We start from the raw sequence: 18,731 nt of genomic DNA on the forward strand, positions 1-18,731 counted from the left end.
CTGTGCCTTTAAAACATGGCTACAGACAGGACCAAGAAGAGGTTTTTCCTGAAGAAGGACTGTCCAGCAGGGAGCTTGCCTGGAGGACTTTTTCTGTCGACAAAAGAAACCCCCGCGTCCAGACTGCCCTTTCTGTCGACAGAACTCTGTCAACAAAGACGTTATGCCTCGTAAAATGAGGTTTACCAGCGTCGACAAAACTGCTGAGTTCTGTCGACGTTATGTCGACAGAAAAGGTGTGCAAATTGCGCCCCGTCTACGCTGGGACAAATTTAGGAAAATCCTCCTCTTTTGAAAGAGCCCTTCATCCTCGTGGAAGGAAGAAGACAAGGCTTCCAAAAGAGTGCAGCTGCTCTTCCGCAAAGTTAAGCAGAAGAGCAGATGTGTTCCCTAGACGCAGCGGAGTTTTTCCAGTATCCCAGAAAAACCCTGTAGTCTAGACGTAGCCTGACAGTTAAACTTCATCCAAATATTCTATAAAACATAAAGCAACAGAAAGCAAGGAAGCTTTTTATAAAAGCATTTAAACAAATGTAGCTCCTAAAAGAGCCATCAGCTCTTTCCATGTACTAGTAAAATATGAATGAATCGTTTTTAAGCATGTGGTGAGGTCCTTTTCATAATGAGTTAATCAAGATTAAAATAAAGAAATATAAAGATGAAAAGCATAGAGTGGTTTGTCCATTTATTTATTTAAGCAGAACTTGGAACAACTAGCTGCTTTTTAAAAAAAACCCTAATTTAGAATATTTAAACACAAGTCAAATTCTATTTGCCTTATGCTGATGAACAGCCAAACTGACTTCTCCATCAGGTTACACACAAAAAAGGCAAGCAGGAATTGGCCATCCACCATGGAGAAATCATAATTAGGTCCTATTCTCATGGAAGCCAAAAGCAGAACACCCCCTGACTTCACGATCAAGGATTCAGCCTTTAAATAAGATAGTCAAAAGTTACACAACAATATTAAAATATTAGCAGTGTTTCACACAGACCATTGCTAAGTTAGCCTGCATTACCAGCTTCATGGAATCATTTTTTACTTATATTTCATGCTATTGCTACTTTGAGAAAATGAGTACCGGCTGTGCAACTTTGGCTACGAAAGATTGTCATGTTAAACAAAAAACTTTAGCTAATTATTTGCATTATATATTGAAGCCCCTCTCATCTCATGTTTAGAAAATATCTAATTTGTTCAAAGAATCTGTGGTTAAGTAAATGGTGAGGGGCAAAGGCTTTGATTTTGTGGAACACTGAGGCCTCTACTATACAGAGAAGTTACTGAATAATTCTGATATCCTCTATCTTAGTAGTAAAGTTAACCATCTCTTGAATGATATATTATCTAGAGTAGCAGGGATACCTAATTATGAAAGGTGAGGGTAATAATGGCGCAACCAGGGTTAAAGTTAAAATTGTAATAGTAAAACTAAAGATGGGGTACTGATTTGAGTATATGTTATAGATTGCCAAATCTCACTAGAGAACATGACAAACTGCTTCTTAAGCATGTATTCATAATGTGTAGAAGAAAAACTTGGGTTGTCATGAGTGACTTAACCTGGCGGGACATTTGCGGGACATCTCATGCAGCCAGTATCAAAACTTCCATTTAATGTCTTAAAATACATAACTGAACATAATATATCCTTATTTGGGTTACTAACTAGTCCTGACTCCTTTGACTCTCACCTGGTGGATGCTGCTTGGTTGGCTGCCTATGCCATGGCCATTATACTGGTGTTGTGAGGTGGTACACAAAATCTTCCATCTTGTATGGTTGGCTGGTGTGTCTGGCTCATACGCTCAGGGTCATAATCAGGATTTAGAGTGGGGCTGGCATTTACTTCCAGGTCAGGATAGCAGGAGGGACCTTAGGGATTCCTCTGGAGCATGAGGCCTGAACTAAGATCATCTGAACATATTTTGGGGTTCCGTGGTCCTTTGGCCTCTGCTGTTCTCTGTCTGAGGCACACAACAATTTTACCTCTTGAGGATTGAAATGTTATAGTTTAACTATGAAATTATGCCCATGAAAAACACACTTGACTCCTCCCACACATTTTCAGTATCTAGCCAGTGTTCCTCAAAATGGGCCACAGGCTTGCTTTGGGAAGGCCCCTAGCTGGCAATTCCGCATTGTTTATGTAAAGTTTCTGTAGTCACAGAGCCTTGCAGCTCCTGTTGGTTTCAATTTTGCCATTTCCAGCCAAGGGAAATGGCTGGAAACAATATCAGAAATGTTGTATTTTTCAGTTTTTAAAAAATACAGTATTTCCAGTATCAGTATTTGATTATATAAGACCTCTTTGTCTGCATGGGAGAGTAAAGGGGACTATATTTGGCTTCTGGTTAACCAATGTGGTGCTGCAGAAGCTCCTTTGTTACTGGTTTAGTGAATCCAATTATAGAATAAATCACCAGTTTGAGGGGGATTGTATGCCCTGTTTTTTGCAGACTTCCCTGAGTTTGTCATTCACAATGTGGCCCATCCCAGGCACCTGCTCACTTTTCCTATTATGGAAAGTCTTTGTTCTATACACCATCAACTTTAAATGTTAATACACAATTTTTGTAAACAAGAAGAGTCCCCTGACAGAAACAGCAGCACTCTTCCACTTACAGGTTGGCACTGGAGATACTTTGGCAGAGCTGATTGTTGGGAACTTTGCATATCACCTTCCTGTACTATCTTTTGCTCAAGGCCAGGGCTACTAGTCCTTCACTTTCACAAGCACTACATTAAGTAGTTTACATAATTGTACTAAATATAGCAATTACAAATGAAATGGCTCCTGTATAATCTAATTAAAAAATGTTACCATCAATAGTTGTCCTCAGCAGTATTTTGTTCCTCACTGGCTGCAAGGGTAATGCCAGCAAAGTGAAATAGAAAATATCTTCCATCAGAAGACTGAAGGTGACACATTGCACAAGGTTAAAATAGATTAATCTTTAGAGATTACTTTTGTATATTACATTTATTCCATGTTAGGGATTTACAGCCTGTGAGAGTAAGATTTTGGGTTTGATTTTGCAGTATTTGTGCAGGAAAATCTCTCACCAATGACAATGGAAATTTCTTGTGCATGGATGGCAGGATCAGGACCATAGGACCATGCTTCCTCTTTCTCCTTGTCTTTTGCTTACTGTATACATAAGGGTATACCTAGTTGCTCAAAAACTGAAAAACATGTTTATATCTATCTACCTGTGCAGTTATTTAGACAGACTCAATTTCCATAGTATTTGAGCAACTAACAAACACTAATGGATTTATCTTCACAACTCTCTTCTGAGGAAGGAAATTCGATCTTCAATTTATAGATGGCAAACTGAGATACAGAAGGTTAATTAATTAAAGTCACACACAGTCAGTGGCAAAGCTGGAAAAAGAAACTAGATCATCTGATCCCAGCCTTATGTCTTAGGCTATGTCTAGACTACAGGGTTTTTCTGGGATACCTGTATCCCAGAAAAACTCCACCGCACCAGGGAATGCATCTGCTCTTCCGCTTTTTTTTGCGGAAGAGCAGACACGATCTTTTGGAAGCCCTGTCTTCCTCTTCCCATGAGGAAGAAGGGCTCTTCCAAAAGAGGGTTTTTTTCTGAAATTTGGCCCAGTATATATGGGCCAAATTTTGGAAAAGCCTCTTCCGAAAAAACTATCGGAAAAAGGTACGCAAATTGCGCTCTGCAATTTGCGTACCTTTTTCTAATAAAGCCCCGTAGACAGTCTTAATCACAAAAATACCTTTCTCTCCTATCTACTTATAAAATGCATACATCTCAAATACAATCATTCTACAAAGGTCAGAAAGCAGTTGTTTTGACTAGATGGATATAATTTTCCTCTCTGTGGCTAGTCAAACATTTGATGTTAATGACCACAAACTTCTAAATTGACCATGCTGCTCTCTAATATAGATGGGATTTAGTACTACTATTTATGGGTTTTGCCTTAGTAACATTTATCTCTACTTCACATCCTAGGCTAATAAAAACTAACTATAAAAAGGGAACTGGCTTTAAATGATCTTGTAAAATAGGAGAAATGCTCACTCTCCCTCCCTTTCACCCACCACAATACTTTAGATTTTCAAATGGTCACAGTTCTACTATTCCATCAGCAACTGGTTGTATGGGTTCCCTGGATATTTGAGAACATGTGCAGAACAGGACTCGTTGGTCAAAGTAGCCTAACTAATAAACACCACAAAATCCTCAAAGCAGAGAGCAATGAAGGGAAGACAGTGTAAAGGTTTCTGAGGCAGTCATGAATGTGTGTGCATGTTTGTGTGTGCTTTACTGCCTGGCTATTATCTGGAGTAGCACAAGCTGTGTAGAGATATTGATTCTATTCTGAAACAGTAATAATTTTGCTATCTAACATATGGGTGCTTTGCAGAATCAGGCATGTTTACTTTTATACTCCTATGGGGCTCAATCCTGAAAGATGCTGAATGCCCACAGCTGCCACAAACTTGAGTGAGAGTTGAGGATGCTCAAAACAGCATTGAAGTGTTTGGCACCTTGCAGTAATGAGCCCATGGAGTGCAATTATCTTACTCACACGCTTAAGTACCACTTAAACCTGTGTCAGGCCAGACCCAAGAGGCTATGCAGTATCATAATGCTAACGAAAAATCTGTCATTCAACTAAACAATTGTGACAGTTCAATCCTTTGTACATTACATTTACTATACATTTTGGACCAAACTAGAAGTCCTCATTCAGTCTTCACTAGGTTCTTACTGAGGCAAATTTTTTGCCAAAATTAATGGACATTTCTCCTAATCAAAAACAGAATCAAAATTGTACTCTTGTGATCCTTCTGCATGGATCTCCCCTTTCCTCATGAAAAGGGGATTCGATAGCCTAATGGCCCTGTTTCCCCATTGCCAGATCCTGCTGATTGGGATCCTTAGGGGAGAGTGGGCAGGTGGGGGGTGAGTAATCCTCCTACTCAGCCTGGTGGAGCTCACATTGGAAAATGAATACATCTGAGATTAGCAACACTCCACTTTTCAGGTGTCACGGGGACAGTCATGGCCAAACAAGACTAAGGCAATAAGACTCCAAATGATGAAAAGGCCAAAACTACTGCAGAAACAGACCCTCCACGTGGAAGTTCCCACCCAGCCTCATGTGGATCTCCTGAGATTTGTTCCAATCCTAGGTGATTTTCAGGGTTTGAGGGTGTCCCCATTGCTTAGTCCATCCCTGCCCTACAGAACTGTACCATTTGGCTGCTCCCACACACTTTCCTGCAAGAGAGGACAATTAGTAAGGCCTTCAAGATTTCACGCTTATTTCAGAAGTGCAATTCTTTACAATATTTGACAATAAAGCCAAATCTTACACAACTCATTGAAGTGAGCAGCCCCACTAAAGTAAATGGGAACTACTTGTATGATTCAAGCTCATCATATAAAATTGCATCTAACCAGTTATGATCAAATCAGATGTTTTTAAAGAAATTATGTATTCAGGATATCAGCCAAATACTGCAAGGGAGAACTGGTTCTATATGCCAGGAAAACATGTTTTAAAAACAATATTTTTCTCAATTTTAGTGATTTTTACTAATTTGATCATTATTTTTAACAATATAGTGCTACTTTAAAATATTTTAAAAACCTTTAGAATAGTTTCCCTATGTATGCTTTGAAGGGATAAAATGAAGATTATTTTCTCGCTGCTGTATAAAAGAATTAAGACATCTTCCTATCTCAAGACTTGTATCTACTACTGAGAGACTGACACTGCAGCAATTGATCCACCCCGGGGTCTATCTAACAGGTTTAAGCCCCACTAAAATGACAGCTGAATGAGCTGCCATCAACTCTGGTGCTCTATCAGAATGAGAAGCTTGAGGTAAGTTGGCAGGAGGGCACAGTGCCGACACTGCAATAAATTGACCTAAGGTATGTTGACTCCAGCTATGTTATTCACATAGCTAGAGTAGCATAACTTAGGTTGACTTTCTCTGGCAGTGTAGGCCTGCCCTTAATGAGTTAGAATCCCTTTGTCTCCATTCCAGCTCTGCAAAATAAATGTGCATGATAATACTTTATAGTCTGGACAGCAGCACACTGCATATGAACAAAATGTTGTTGTTTTTTAGCTCATAAATCACTTCCCAGCATATCAATGGTGCAAATAAAAAAATAAATTTAAAATCTGAGCTCAATAAATTATGGTCTAAAATAGCTCTCAGATAGATAACATAATCTGATTTTCTTCATGCATGTAAATGATATTCCTTATTTTTTTCTGCTTAAAGTTCACATATTCTATGTGATGTATCTACTCATTAATTATCATTAATTAATCTACTAATTAATTATAATTTGTCATTTCTTAGGCCTGGTCTACACTAGACCAGGAAGGTCGGCTTAAGGTATGCAACTCAAGCTATACAAAATGCATAGCTGGAGTTGGTTTACCTTAAGCCATGCCTGAGCAGTGTCCACACTGTTGGAGGCTGATGGGAACAAATGCTCCCATCAGCTTCCTTTACTCCTTGCAAAAGGAGGAGTACTAGATGCTGGCAGGAGTTGCCCTCAGCGTTCGATTTAGGGGTCTATACTAGACCTACTAAATCTAACATCAGAATATTGACCTTCGGAGTGTTGATCTTCCAGTGTGTATAGACATGCCCTTATAGACTTGCATACTACTAAATGTGTCTCTCAGCCATAGCTTCTAATCTAAAGCAACATTTGTCCTCATCATCCATGCCTGAAATCATTCACTTTGGTAAGCCCTGGAGACATAACCAATTAACAGAAAGCAATCACATACTCAATGTAATGTATAAAGTTTTGTGTAGCTTAGGTTCTCACTATCTGAAGCCTACGTGACAGAATTAAGTCAACCTAAGTTAGGTTAATGTACAACCTCCACAGTAATTACTACTGTAGTTCATATCTACACTATGTTTTCTGTGAGGTGATGCATATCCTCACCAACGTGGGGCAAGCTGTGAGCCTTGGACAGAGCTAACAGACAACAGGCTATGTAAGTAATGCAGTGTCTATAGATATTGCATCACCCCAACTACATTGACATAGCCTTTATGCCTCTCATGGAGGTGGAGTTATTAGGGCTGTGTTGGACGTGACTCACATCAGCAGGAGCAACATTGTAGTGCAGACGCTTACAGAGTTTGATCAACGTAAGGCAGCTTACATCCTAGTGCGTGAAGTGTAGACCAAGCTTCTGACTACTGAGATTCCTAGAGATAATCACAGCAGTGAAAATTAGCTGATGTGCCCATACTAACAATCCTTAGATTGTATGTCTAGACTAGAGGTTAGTGTAGACCCATGGATTTGGAATTCATTTTCACTATTCATATCTGAAAGAGGTAGAGTCTGTTGAGAAATCAATGTTTGATTAGACTTTTGCTTTTGAGGGTGGGTGTAGGTGGGAGATATTCAGGTTATGTTTAACAGCTGGATTCTGTGATAATCTCATTTTAATAAAACAGTAACTAATGTTATGGTGGTTTAAGTTTTATACATGCAGCGCCAACTGTGATGGGTGTACTTTTAAAAATGGAAAATAGATTAATTACAATTTACTTTCATTTAAATAGTATATGCTCTATATAATGTACACTCTTGTCTAGACAGTTGAAACAAATTATTTTTGAAGATGCCTGAATGTATACTTCATATTATAACCTGAATTACAAACCATTATATATTTAAAAACCCTATATTTATCAGCTTAAATCAAACACTAGATACTTAGACATAAAAGAACACTCAGGTTTACTTCCAGTTTTTATGGCATTAGGTCCTGTCTGCATTCTCATGCCTGTCCTACTTGATACAAGAATTATTAGCATACATTCTTCTGTACAACTATGAATCCTACAAATGCCATAATCTGCAGAATCATCATTTAGCTGCTAATTATCTTTTAACTGTTTTGTCCCCTTAAACAGATAGTGAACACAAGAAACACTGTGACTAAGTATTACTAATCCAGTGCAGGATCCTGAAACAACTAGGTAATGCTTTTCTGCTATTTCAGCAACTTTAAATTAAATGGGCAATTTGTGATTTCTTATTTCCACACTAACAGCAGTGTGTGTTTCCTGAATGCCTATGCAGCAGCTCAGGAGAGATCTGTATGCTGCCCAGCTGATTAGCAGAGTGCCCAGAGCTAGGATTTGTTTCTACTGGTAGTGCATATTCATGCATGTGTTGGTGACACAGAAAATTTTATTCTCCACATGGATGGAAAAGATTAGAGGGAACACTGACTGATACTACTTCCATCATTTTACTAAAACTGACTCAAGCACTATATATGAAGAAGCATGGCTTCATTTCACTATTTCGAAACAGATTTTTTTGAACATGTAACAATAAGTAGAGCCGCCCACAGATACAAAATTTAGATCTGTATCTGATTCCATATTTGCAAGAATAAGCTGCGGATATCCACATCCATATCCATGGATGCAGATATTCATGGATATAAAGCAGATACCCACAAATCTGCAGTGTTTTAAATAAAAAATCTGTATCCAGATCCGACTCTGTATCTGCAAAAATAAGCCATGGATATGCACATCAATATCCGTGAATATGGATACCCTTAGATATAAAACAGATATCCACAGATTTTCAGGGCTCTAACAATAGAAAAAAAATCTACTTAAACTATATTAGTTCACTAAAGAAAACAAGTCATGATTTTTTCATGTGAAATATAAAATGGAGGTATTTTTGCTTAGTTGATTTAAGGACTTAAAGTCCTCTTGTTGAGCCTTAGGGATGGTCATTATTGTATCTGATTATCATCTACAGTGTTTATACAGTTTGCAAAACTGCAAATAATACGGTTCAATTACTTTTATAGCAATGGTAACTGCTTTGGGATACATTTTGAAGAATGCTTTTTTTTTAAATGTGAGTTTGCTGGTAACAAGATAGCATCAGTGTTTGAAGGGGATATGCACTAATCTCAGTCATGCATCATATTATTAAATAAATGTGAGCTACAACAGACTCTCTGCTTTTTTATTACAACTATGACTGACACTAGTTCCATTTCCTTTATTCAGTGAATAATAGCATTTAATATTGTGAGGACGATACTTACTATTCTAGAATGATTTACAAATTCCTGAAGAAAAATAATTACGAAATATAAAAGGTCTTCACTTCATCTGCTGCAAGTTACATGTGCAGCTCCCTAAGGCTTGCCACCTAGAGGCAGAGGTAAAAGTTCTGTTGGGTCAAGAGTGCTTAGAGACATCAAACAACATTCTGTGCAGGACCTGACGTGGTATCAGATAATGATATTAAAATGTATTCTTCTAACGAAATCTCAACCCCACCAACGTCAATGGGAGTTTTGTCATTTATTTCAGTGGGGCCAGGATTTGAACTCTGGTGCAGGCAGCTAGGCCTGTTCTATACTAGGAAATGAGGCTGACTCACACCTCGGAGCATTGCAGTTAAATTGACCTAACTGCCCACTGTAGACACCAACACTATGTTGAAGGGAGAATTCTCCTGACGACATAGCTGCTGCCTATCAGGGAGATGGATGACTTACCCAAATGGGAAAAATCACTTCTGTCAGCATAGGTAATGTCTTCACTGAAGCAGTAGAGTGGTGCTCATGCTGTGTTTTATGTGTAGGTAAGCCCTTAGATTTTGCTCACCAATCTGTCAGCAGTGGGTACAGCAGAACCAATTAAACAACGGTACTACTGCATCTATTAATAAAACCCTTTTTAAAGTAGTTAGTGGCCTCATAATCTTTTAGAAAGAGAGATCCAGAGCTAAGGCAGAAAACACGGACCCAGCCCTTTGATAGATTAAAAACCTCCTACAAGGTGATAAGCACTGTGGACGCAAGAAATGAGGAAAAAAATTAACCATGTAACTGACAAATTTCTATTGGATACACAGTTAGATGTGGAGCTCCCTGGCTCCTGGCCCCAGGGGGTTGCTGGGGTCAATACTCCTGGCCATGAGGGGCTCACACTGCTTGCCAGTAACGGATCAGCGTAAGCTTATTGGTTAAACTCTTACAGCCCTACTAAGCACCCTCAACTCCCCATCAAACTTGGCTCATGCCATAGATTCAAACCATTCTTCTTAAGGAAGGGCTCAATTCTAATCCTCCGGAAGTTAAGGGAAGTTTTGCCATGACATCAATGGGAGGAAGACTGGGTCCCTATTACTTTTACATATCAAATATGCTATACCCACTAAATGTAAATAGCTATTTTTAAGAAAAAAGCTGAATCCATATAATTGAATTTCTGTCATTGTGGAATTCAGGTCATTAATACTAATTTGCACAAATCTACTATATATTTGAGAGCATTTGTATATCTGTCTGTCTGTCCATGAGTCTTTTTGTTCAAGAACTTCTCCTAAACAATAAAGAGCTAGAACCGCCAAATTTGGTTTGTCACTTCCTCTTATCATTACTTAAAGCAAAGTAAGAGTTTGGTTGTGCCACGACAATGGAATGTTACTGTTTTGAACCAGACAGTCCAGTATTTGAGCTTTCTGTTTGGAAAACAAATTGAGAAAATATAAATGAGAAAATGTAAATGTCCGCTATTTTCTAAATAAGATGTAATGTAGATTGTGATGTAATGTCAAGTGTGTCTGGTATTTCTGTTGAAACCATCTGGCAACCCTATGTGCTTGGAATCCAACTGTTTCTTATCAAACAAAGGGGGAGCTCTGATAGCAGGCACAGTTATGCTCCAGAATGACGTGACCACAGGAGAGCAGCAAGTGCACCAGCCCCGGGCAGCAGTTGCTGGATGGGCAGCATGGCTCTGGATGGCCCTGTGGAGCTTCCACACATCTCCCAACCCCCTTCCCTGAGACTCCTGCCACCCCACACTCTGCCCTGATTCCTGCCTTTCTACACCCTGTCCAAAGCCCCTTCCACTCTGACTCCTGAACCCTTCCATACACTCCTGCCCTGTGCACCCAACATTGACAAGCTCCTGCCCTGACAATGCACCTCCCCTCCCCACATACACCAGCTCACTGCTCTGAAGGACAACAATGCCAGATAAATCTAGTGTTTCGTATAAACATACCTGGCTTTTTAAGATTTTTTAATACACAAAGGTAAAATCTAATTTCAAATATAAGCAATGCTCTGATATTAATTTTAATAACCCTTCTTTTGGGTCAGTATTAGTTTGTATACTAAAATGTCTAGATGGTATAAGTAAATACTCCATAGTAGATGTGCAGTAATCCAGTGGAACTTAAAGCATGTCTTTAATATGTATACTAAAAAGGCTTGCAAAGATAGCTTTATAAATATCAATATCAAGGCCTTTTTTATTTGACACAGGTAGTAATGCTGTTGACTCAGTAACTTATTTTTAATGTAATAGAAATGTAGCCGTGTTAGTCTGGTGTAGCTGAAGCAAAATATAATTCTGGAAATATAATTTATGCTATCATGTGCCGAAAGTGTCCGTCTGCTATGTACATTGGACAAACATCTCAGACACTTCGCCAAAGGATTAATGCCCACAAAACAGGTATCACACAAGATCACAAAGAAAAAACAGTTTCTTGCCATTTCAACCAGAAAGGACACTCTCTCAATGACTTAACCACCTGCATTCTGCTACAAAGACCTTTTACATCTGCACTTGAAAGGGAATCCTCTGAACTGTCATTCATGTTAAAATTCGACACTCTCCGAGAAGGAATGAACAAAGACTCTAACTATCTTACCCATTACCAAGATAGCTTCCCCAATTATCACCTCTAATACCATTAGCTCACAGACATCTAACTCTCCCCACCTCTAATATAATTAATTCACAGACACTTACCTTCCTTCCTTCCCCCCCCTCCACATCCCCCTCCTGTTCTGAAATGTGATTTGTCCTTTTCATATGTGTTCATTTTTTTTAATTGTATCCTTTGGTATATATGGTTGTGACTATTTTCTTCCACTACTTGATCTGAGGAAGTGGGTCTGGCCCACGAAAGCTCATCATCTAATAAACCATCTTGTTAGTCTTTAAAGTGCTACATAGTCCTGTATTTTATTTTTAAATGTGTGTTCTTTGAGATACCGATGATACTTTCTATAGAAGCCTATTTCATTTTTCCAACTAGTCAAGTGTAATAATTACTTGTATTGTTTATTTATTTGTTTATTTACGTGGTGTGCAAAATCCTTTTTTAAAAATAAAAACAAAGAAAACCAAAGCAGTTTTAGTGTTTGAAAACTCTAGTGATTCTTAAAGTGTGGTCCATGGACCACTAGTGGTCCACAACAGTCTTGCAGGTGGGCTATGGACTTGGGGCTTACTCCCCCTGCAACTGGGAGCTTGCACCAGCACTCCAGCCCCACGCCTCTCTGCGAGGTTGGAGAGTCAGTGCCTGCTTCACACTGCGGGGGAAAAAAGGGGAGCCTTTTAGACCAGATCTGGCTCACTATGAAGGAAGTGGCTTTACATGCTGCACTCTGGGAACATCAGCACAGAAAACAGTTTACCTGAAGGCTTTCCCCACTGCTCCCACTGGCCACAATCATGGCCAATGGGAACAGGGGGTGGTGGTACCTGGGAACAGTGGGAGGCATGAAGCCTGGTAAGTGGTCTCCCTTCCCCCTCATTCCCAAACCATGCACCCTCCCTTCCACCCAGACTCCCACACCTCTCAGCCCACTCCTGTACCCTTTCTCCCCTCAGCCTCTCCCATCCTCAGCCAGCTCCAGCACCCTCCTCCCCTTAGCTTCTCCCACCGAGCCCGCTCCTGCATCTTCCTCCCCTCAGCTTCTCCCACCCCAAGTCCATTCCTGAACCCTCCTTCCTCCTCAGCCCTCCCACTCCCACCAAGCTTCTGCATCCTACCTTCCACTCAGACCTTACCCCCCCCCCCCCCACTCATTTTTGTCATCAGGGATGGTTGGCTGGTGGTCTGCAGAAAGGTCAGGATGGGCCACAGGCCAAAAAGTTTGAGAACCACTGTTTTAGTCCTTCAAAGGGACTACTCAAGTGCTTACATTTAGGGAGGATCAGCATATTCAAAAGCAAGAGCTTGATCCTCTTCCACTGAAGTTAATGATAAAACTGTCCCTGGCTACTATGGTGCAGGATCAGGTCCTATACATACACAACTTTTTTATTTTCTGGCCCTCCTAAAATATATAAATGGCTAGAACAATTTACACAAAAATAGTAAAAATAAACAAAGTATGTTTCTCACTGAGATGATGTATGGCAAACTCTAATCCACAGCTGATTGTTAGAGCAAGCTATAAACTCTTGGAATTGGTGAATGTTAGCTGAACTCAATATTAAGTACAATAGGACTGGCTTTACAGTCAAGGTTCACTTGCTTAGTTTTTGTTATTTTTGACAAATGTATTGAAAGGTATTATTATTTTCAACACAAAATATAAACATCCCCTTTACAGTGTTGGAAACTAACAGAACAATATCATTGTGCATAAATATAAAAAAGTAGGCTTAACAAGAAACAAAAAATGAAACTAATCAGCTTACTTTTATTATTCAAATTGGGAAAAGTGAAAAAAACATCTCAAATGGTGAAAAGCACATTAAATACTTAATTCTGCATTTGCACACTTGAGTAATTTTTCTCTCATAAGGTATCTTTGAAAGATTTACACTTGTCTAATTGATTATGGGACCGAGGCAAATAATTTAGAATTCTTTCATGTGAAATACTCTACATTCCTAATAGAATGTTTAATATATATTATTATCTTAAGTCTTCTTTTAACAATGGAAGTACTACTTTTGATCCTGAGCCTGTAACTGATCTGTGGCCCAGATCCAACTCCCATTAAAGTCAATGCAAAGATTCCCACTGAATTCGATAGGAGCAGAATTCAGCTCATTTTGGGCCAGATCCTAGAAGAGTTCAGTTCATGGCAGTCCCTTGAAGATAATGCCCAATGGGTTAATGCACAGGTTAGCGGTTACTACAAGGCTGAAATTCTGATGCTGCATTATTCTGGCATGTTTTATGATAGCGACATAATCCTTCAATGGAACTGTAGGTTAGTAATTACCATTAACTCATGCACTCTCATTTCTAGCTTACAGAAGGGGCCTACTCTTTCAGCCCATTACTTAAATAATACTGATATTTAGCATTTTCATAATGCTTTGTATGTTAAATCATTGTATAGACATTAGTTAATTATCTGACATGAGTCATCCTTATTTGTGCAGGTAGTTTCACCGAAGTCAGTATCATCACTTGCAGCATGCTAAGTATTACCATGTATATGTTTGCAAGATCAGTGGTTATATATTTTCAACATCTTATAGTCTTCATGATTTTAAGATATATGTCCCTGTTAAGATTATATTCAAGAGAGAATAATGTTTAAATATACAAATGGAATTAGGGTTGTAAAGTGTCTGCACTTTCAGCTGTTGCACTTATGCAATGGAATCAAGATTATATAACACGAGTCTGATTACAGAAAAACATGGCTCTCATTACACAGTGCCTGGGTTCGATTACAGGACACTAATCTATCACAGATTAACAGACTACAATTGACAAGTATATATTATATTACTGTTAATATTATATAATTAACTTGCATTGCATAGTGCTCAGCTTTCAAATTTCCTTTTTATGACTATTTGCCTATTGAATTATTGGCAAGCATTTTAAGTGAGCATTTTTACTTTATCTCACAAATACATACCAATTTACATACATGACTTTTTCATCTTAAATACAGAAATGCAAACTACTGGCAGCTCTCTAATAAATTTTGGCCTGAACAAAGGTTTATTTCAACAGAAAAAGAAAAACTTTGCTGTGAAGAACCCATCCTACCTTTGCAACCAGAAAATAGAATTTTATTTGAGATATATTTTTGGTGATTCAAAGAAAAAGAATGTGAAATGTTACAGTGTGTTTAAAACTAATATTTAATTGATAAGCAATGTAAATATTGTATTTAAAATGTTTCATATTTAGCCATGTTATGAATAAACAAAAAAATTAAAACAAAATGATGCCATTAAACCTTCCTTAGGCACCTTTTAGTTTAGGGGTAGAAAAAAAACCACAGAAAAATATTACAGTTGTTTTAGAATTGGTTTGATAGATTTTAACAATACTTTTCAATCCTTAGTCAAACACAATGAGAAACATGACCACTGTAAAAAGAGTGAATAACAAATAATGGGATATAACAAAACAGATGGTACTGAGGTTTGATATACCATGAATATATTATACATTAAGTAAGTTTTTTTAATTGGTAGATATTTGTTTGAATCCCAAGGTGATCTATGGAAATTGACATCTTCAAGTGAAACAAAGCATACATTATGAACTGATTGAATATATGAGAAGCAGACCTAGAGCCTAACTGGAGGAGGAGGTGAGATCTGTGGAAATGTCTTTCCCAAAAGGGTCAGGCAAGGTTCAAGTAATCTAAATAAACACCTCCTTTACAGGCCAGTCTGCGAAGCTACTGATGTGCAGTTATTCACACAAACAATCCCATTAGTGAATGTGAATAAATCTGTAAAAATAAAGTAATTATTAAAATAAGACCCATCCAAAATATATCCAGTGAATGTATTTACCTTTGTTCGAAGGAAAGAACACCATTTTGCATTGTCTATTATTTCTAGAGGCTATGGACTGGTGTGTGTGTGAGCTAAGTGGGAAGACATTTCAAGGACACACAAAATGATCAAAAAAACCCTTACGTACACCTTACATAGAAACAGGCAACTTGCCCACTGCAGTGAATATAAAGGAATGGCTAAACATCTCACAAAAGTATTATTTATTATAAATATTTCATGAAAATTTCACTTCCAGTGTTCTAAGGGAGAAAGAGAAAAAACACAATAATATTTCTTTGCAGCTATATATTGCATCCTCTGTTGGGGAACTAGACATAGTCTGCTCTGGCTGCGTGACCCAAAATATCTTTTTCAGTGCTAGCCATTATGACCCTAATGTATAGAAACATTAGGTTTTTGTTTTTTGGACAATAAGATTTTAAAGCTGCACAGTAATGTTGGTAACTTAGCACTGGGCAGGAATTGCAGTCCTAGTGTAACTAATGTCAAAGGACGCAACCTGATTTTGACACACCAGGTGCTGAGGGAGTCCCATTAATTTCCTACTATTGCATGCAGTAGTTTATCTGTGCCATTCTTGGAGGGGGGGGGGGGGAGAAAGGGGGGCAGGAAGAAGCCAGACAAAAGTCTGGAAGCAGCATTTCAAGGCAGCGTATTTTAACCACAGAGATTCTTGTCTAAAGCAGGAGGCCAGGATGTCTAGGGAGGCTTTAATTCAAGCTAGAACAAAGGTCACCTGAAATCGGGAGAATTTGCTGAAGACCAAGGGGGATGTCTCTTGGAGCATCTTTCACCGTGTATCTAGCAAATTAGGCCAGCGGCAGCACAAAGTATATAGGAAGGATACAGTCATTCCTGTCATCCCTCTCCAGCCTCCCTAGCCCTTACCATTGGGTATAACTGATAAGAGAAGCTCTCCTGGGCTCTGACCCACACGACTGGCTCCATCACCTGTGCAATAGGGAAGTGTGATTATCCCCATTCCCCTGAGGCACAGGGGACCCTTCACCTTGGTATCTTGGCATGGCCAAGGTCACAGAGGGAGCCACTGGCCCAGGAAGCAGAGCCTGGAGCCGGCAAGGACCTCCTTCCCAGCAGTCACCACACGGAAGCCCCGGGTCCCGCAGCCCCCTTACCTGCCCTTTCACCAGGCTGGCTGCGAACTGCCTCATGACCGCCTCCACCGTGTAGGCGCTGGACCAGCCGCGGGGGGTGAGCAGCTCCATGCAGATGGCCCCGCCGTCCAGCACGTAGCCGTTTTCCAGGCGGGGGCTGAGCACCCTCATGAAGGGCGGCGAGAAGGGGAAGTTGTCGGGGAAGGTGAGGTTGAGCAGGATGAACTCCGTGTTGGTCTCCTTCATGTCCTGCCACAGCACCGAGTCCTTGTCCACCTGGTGCAGCTTCACGTTCCAGTCGAAGAGGCTCTCGTCCACCAGCTCCACCGAGATGAAGCGGTCGCTCAGCCGGGCGATGTCCTGCAGCTCCTTCATCAGCCGCCGGCTCCGCACCTGCGTGCAGTGCTGCTGCCTGCCCAGCGGGGCAGCGCCCGACGGGGGCGGCACCAGCGGGGCAGAGCCCGCCCGGCCGCCGCTGCTCCCGCCCGGCAGCAGCTGCGGCTTGGGCGGCTCCTTGGCGGAGCCGGGCTCCTTGGCGCTGTGCTGCGGGGGCTTCTCCTTGGGGCCGCACGAGCCCGGCGGCGGCTGCTGCTGCTGCTGCTTGGAGAGCTCCAGCACTTTCCGGGCCTTGCCGCCCGCGGGGCTGCCCTCCTTGCTGGGGCTGCAGCTGCTGCTGCAGCCGCCGCCGCCGCTGCCGCCTCCCCCGGCGCTGCCCGGCGGCGGCGGCTTGTTGCTGCTGTTCTTCTGGCTGCCCTTGGCGCGCAGCGAGGAGCCCGGCTGGCTGCTGCCGCTGCTGCGGTGGTGGTGGTGGTGGTGGTGCTTGGGATCCTCCGTGTCCCTGTTGTGCAGGCGGATGAGCCCGATTTTCCGGAGCAGAGTGGCCATGTTGTGCGGGGCGCTTGCTGGCGGAGCCGCCGCTCGGCGAGCCCCCTCGGCCTGAGTGGGAGCGGCGCAGGGGCTGAGCCCGGAGCGGGAAGTGCGGGGGAGAGAGGCGCTGAGGAGAGGCGACGCTGCTGTCGCCGCCTGGAAGATGCCCAGCCCGCCGCCGCCTGGTCGCTGCTGCTGCTGCTGCCGCTCCTCAGACGCCTCCTTTCGGCAGGGCTGCTGCTGGCAGCATTGCAGCACAGGAGCGGGGCCGGGGGTCACCCACGCCACGCGGCCGTGGCCATCAGCCCGCCCGAGAGGGGGCTCCCCTACGCGCGCACCCCCGCTCGGCGCGGGGCTGCTCCTGCCGCTGGCCCGCAGAGCCCGCCTCAGCTTCCCGTCCTAGGGAGCCGGGCTCTTCCCCGCTGCCCCCGGGCAGGCGCCTGGTCCCCCTCCGGCGGCGGGGGTGTTCGCCCGGCGCTCGCCGCCAAGGGTGGGATCTGCTCGGCTCCCGAGTGTCCCCTCCGCCTCCCGCACCGGCAGCTCCCGGCCCCGGCTCTTTGTTGTGGCGCCGGCTCCGGCCAGGCTGCGGGTGCCGCGGGGGCGAGGTTGGGCTGCCCCCAGTCACAGCGAGCAGGCGGGCGGAAGGGAGGGGGCAGGGCGATCCCCGCTGGCAGCGTCCTTCGCCCTGCCCTCGGCTTACCTGCTGCGGGCACAGGGGGAGCGAGGCCTTGGCGGGGAGCTGCCCCGGCACCACGGCCGCGCTGCCTTTTCGCTGCAGGCTCCCCGCTTCTGCGGACCTGACATTGCAGAGGCAGCTCGGTCTGGTGCTGCGCGCGGAGGAGGAGGCGGGGCCGTCGGGGCGGGGCCTGGCTGGTGCTCGCAGGGGGCAGGAGCCAGCGCCGTGGGGAGGATGGAAATGTTCCTTTCGTGACGGTGGGGAGGAACGGCCGCCGCTTCAGCCCCTCAGCGTGAGCCGCTTTCCCGGCTCATCGCTCCTGTACGTGGTTCCCCAGCCTAACAAGCCTCATCAGCCTGGGACTCCAGAGAGAAACGCATCAGAAACGGGATCGCTGGGTACTGGGTACACACAGATCTCCCCCCGCCCCCCACCTTTCCTTCC

At 42.4% G+C, this 18,731-nt stretch overlaps 1 protein-coding gene across 2 annotated transcripts in view; it reads right to left on the bottom strand.

The window, feature by feature from the left end:
• UBE2QL1 (ubiquitin conjugating enzyme E2 QL1) overlaps positions 1-18,483 on the bottom strand; it is a 31,926-nt gene extending 13,443 nt beyond the window's left edge. Inside the window, exons 1-2 of one of the 2 annotated variants that reach the window (XM_075921503.2) lie at positions 16,766-18,483; positions 12,903-15,559 (exon numbers count right to left, since the gene is read on the bottom strand). In XM_075921503.2, coding sequence (XP_075777618.2) covers positions 15,524-15,559; positions 16,766-17,629 — 900 coding nt within the window. In that variant the 5' untranslated portion in view covers positions 17,630-18,483 and the 3' untranslated portion in view covers positions 12,903-15,523. Of the gene's footprint in view, positions 1-12,902; positions 15,560-16,765 lie in introns of those variants that run through there. The other variant, XM_075921502.2, reaches the window with a different exon arrangement.
• Positions 18,484-18,731: the final 248 nt, after the last annotated feature.

This window comes from Pelodiscus sinensis, chromosome 2 (assembly GCF_052426305.1).
Source record: "Pelodiscus sinensis isolate ZL-2025 chromosome 2, ASM5242630v1, whole genome shotgun sequence".
Lineage (NCBI taxonomy): Eukaryota > Metazoa > Chordata > Testudines > Trionychidae > Pelodiscus > Pelodiscus sinensis.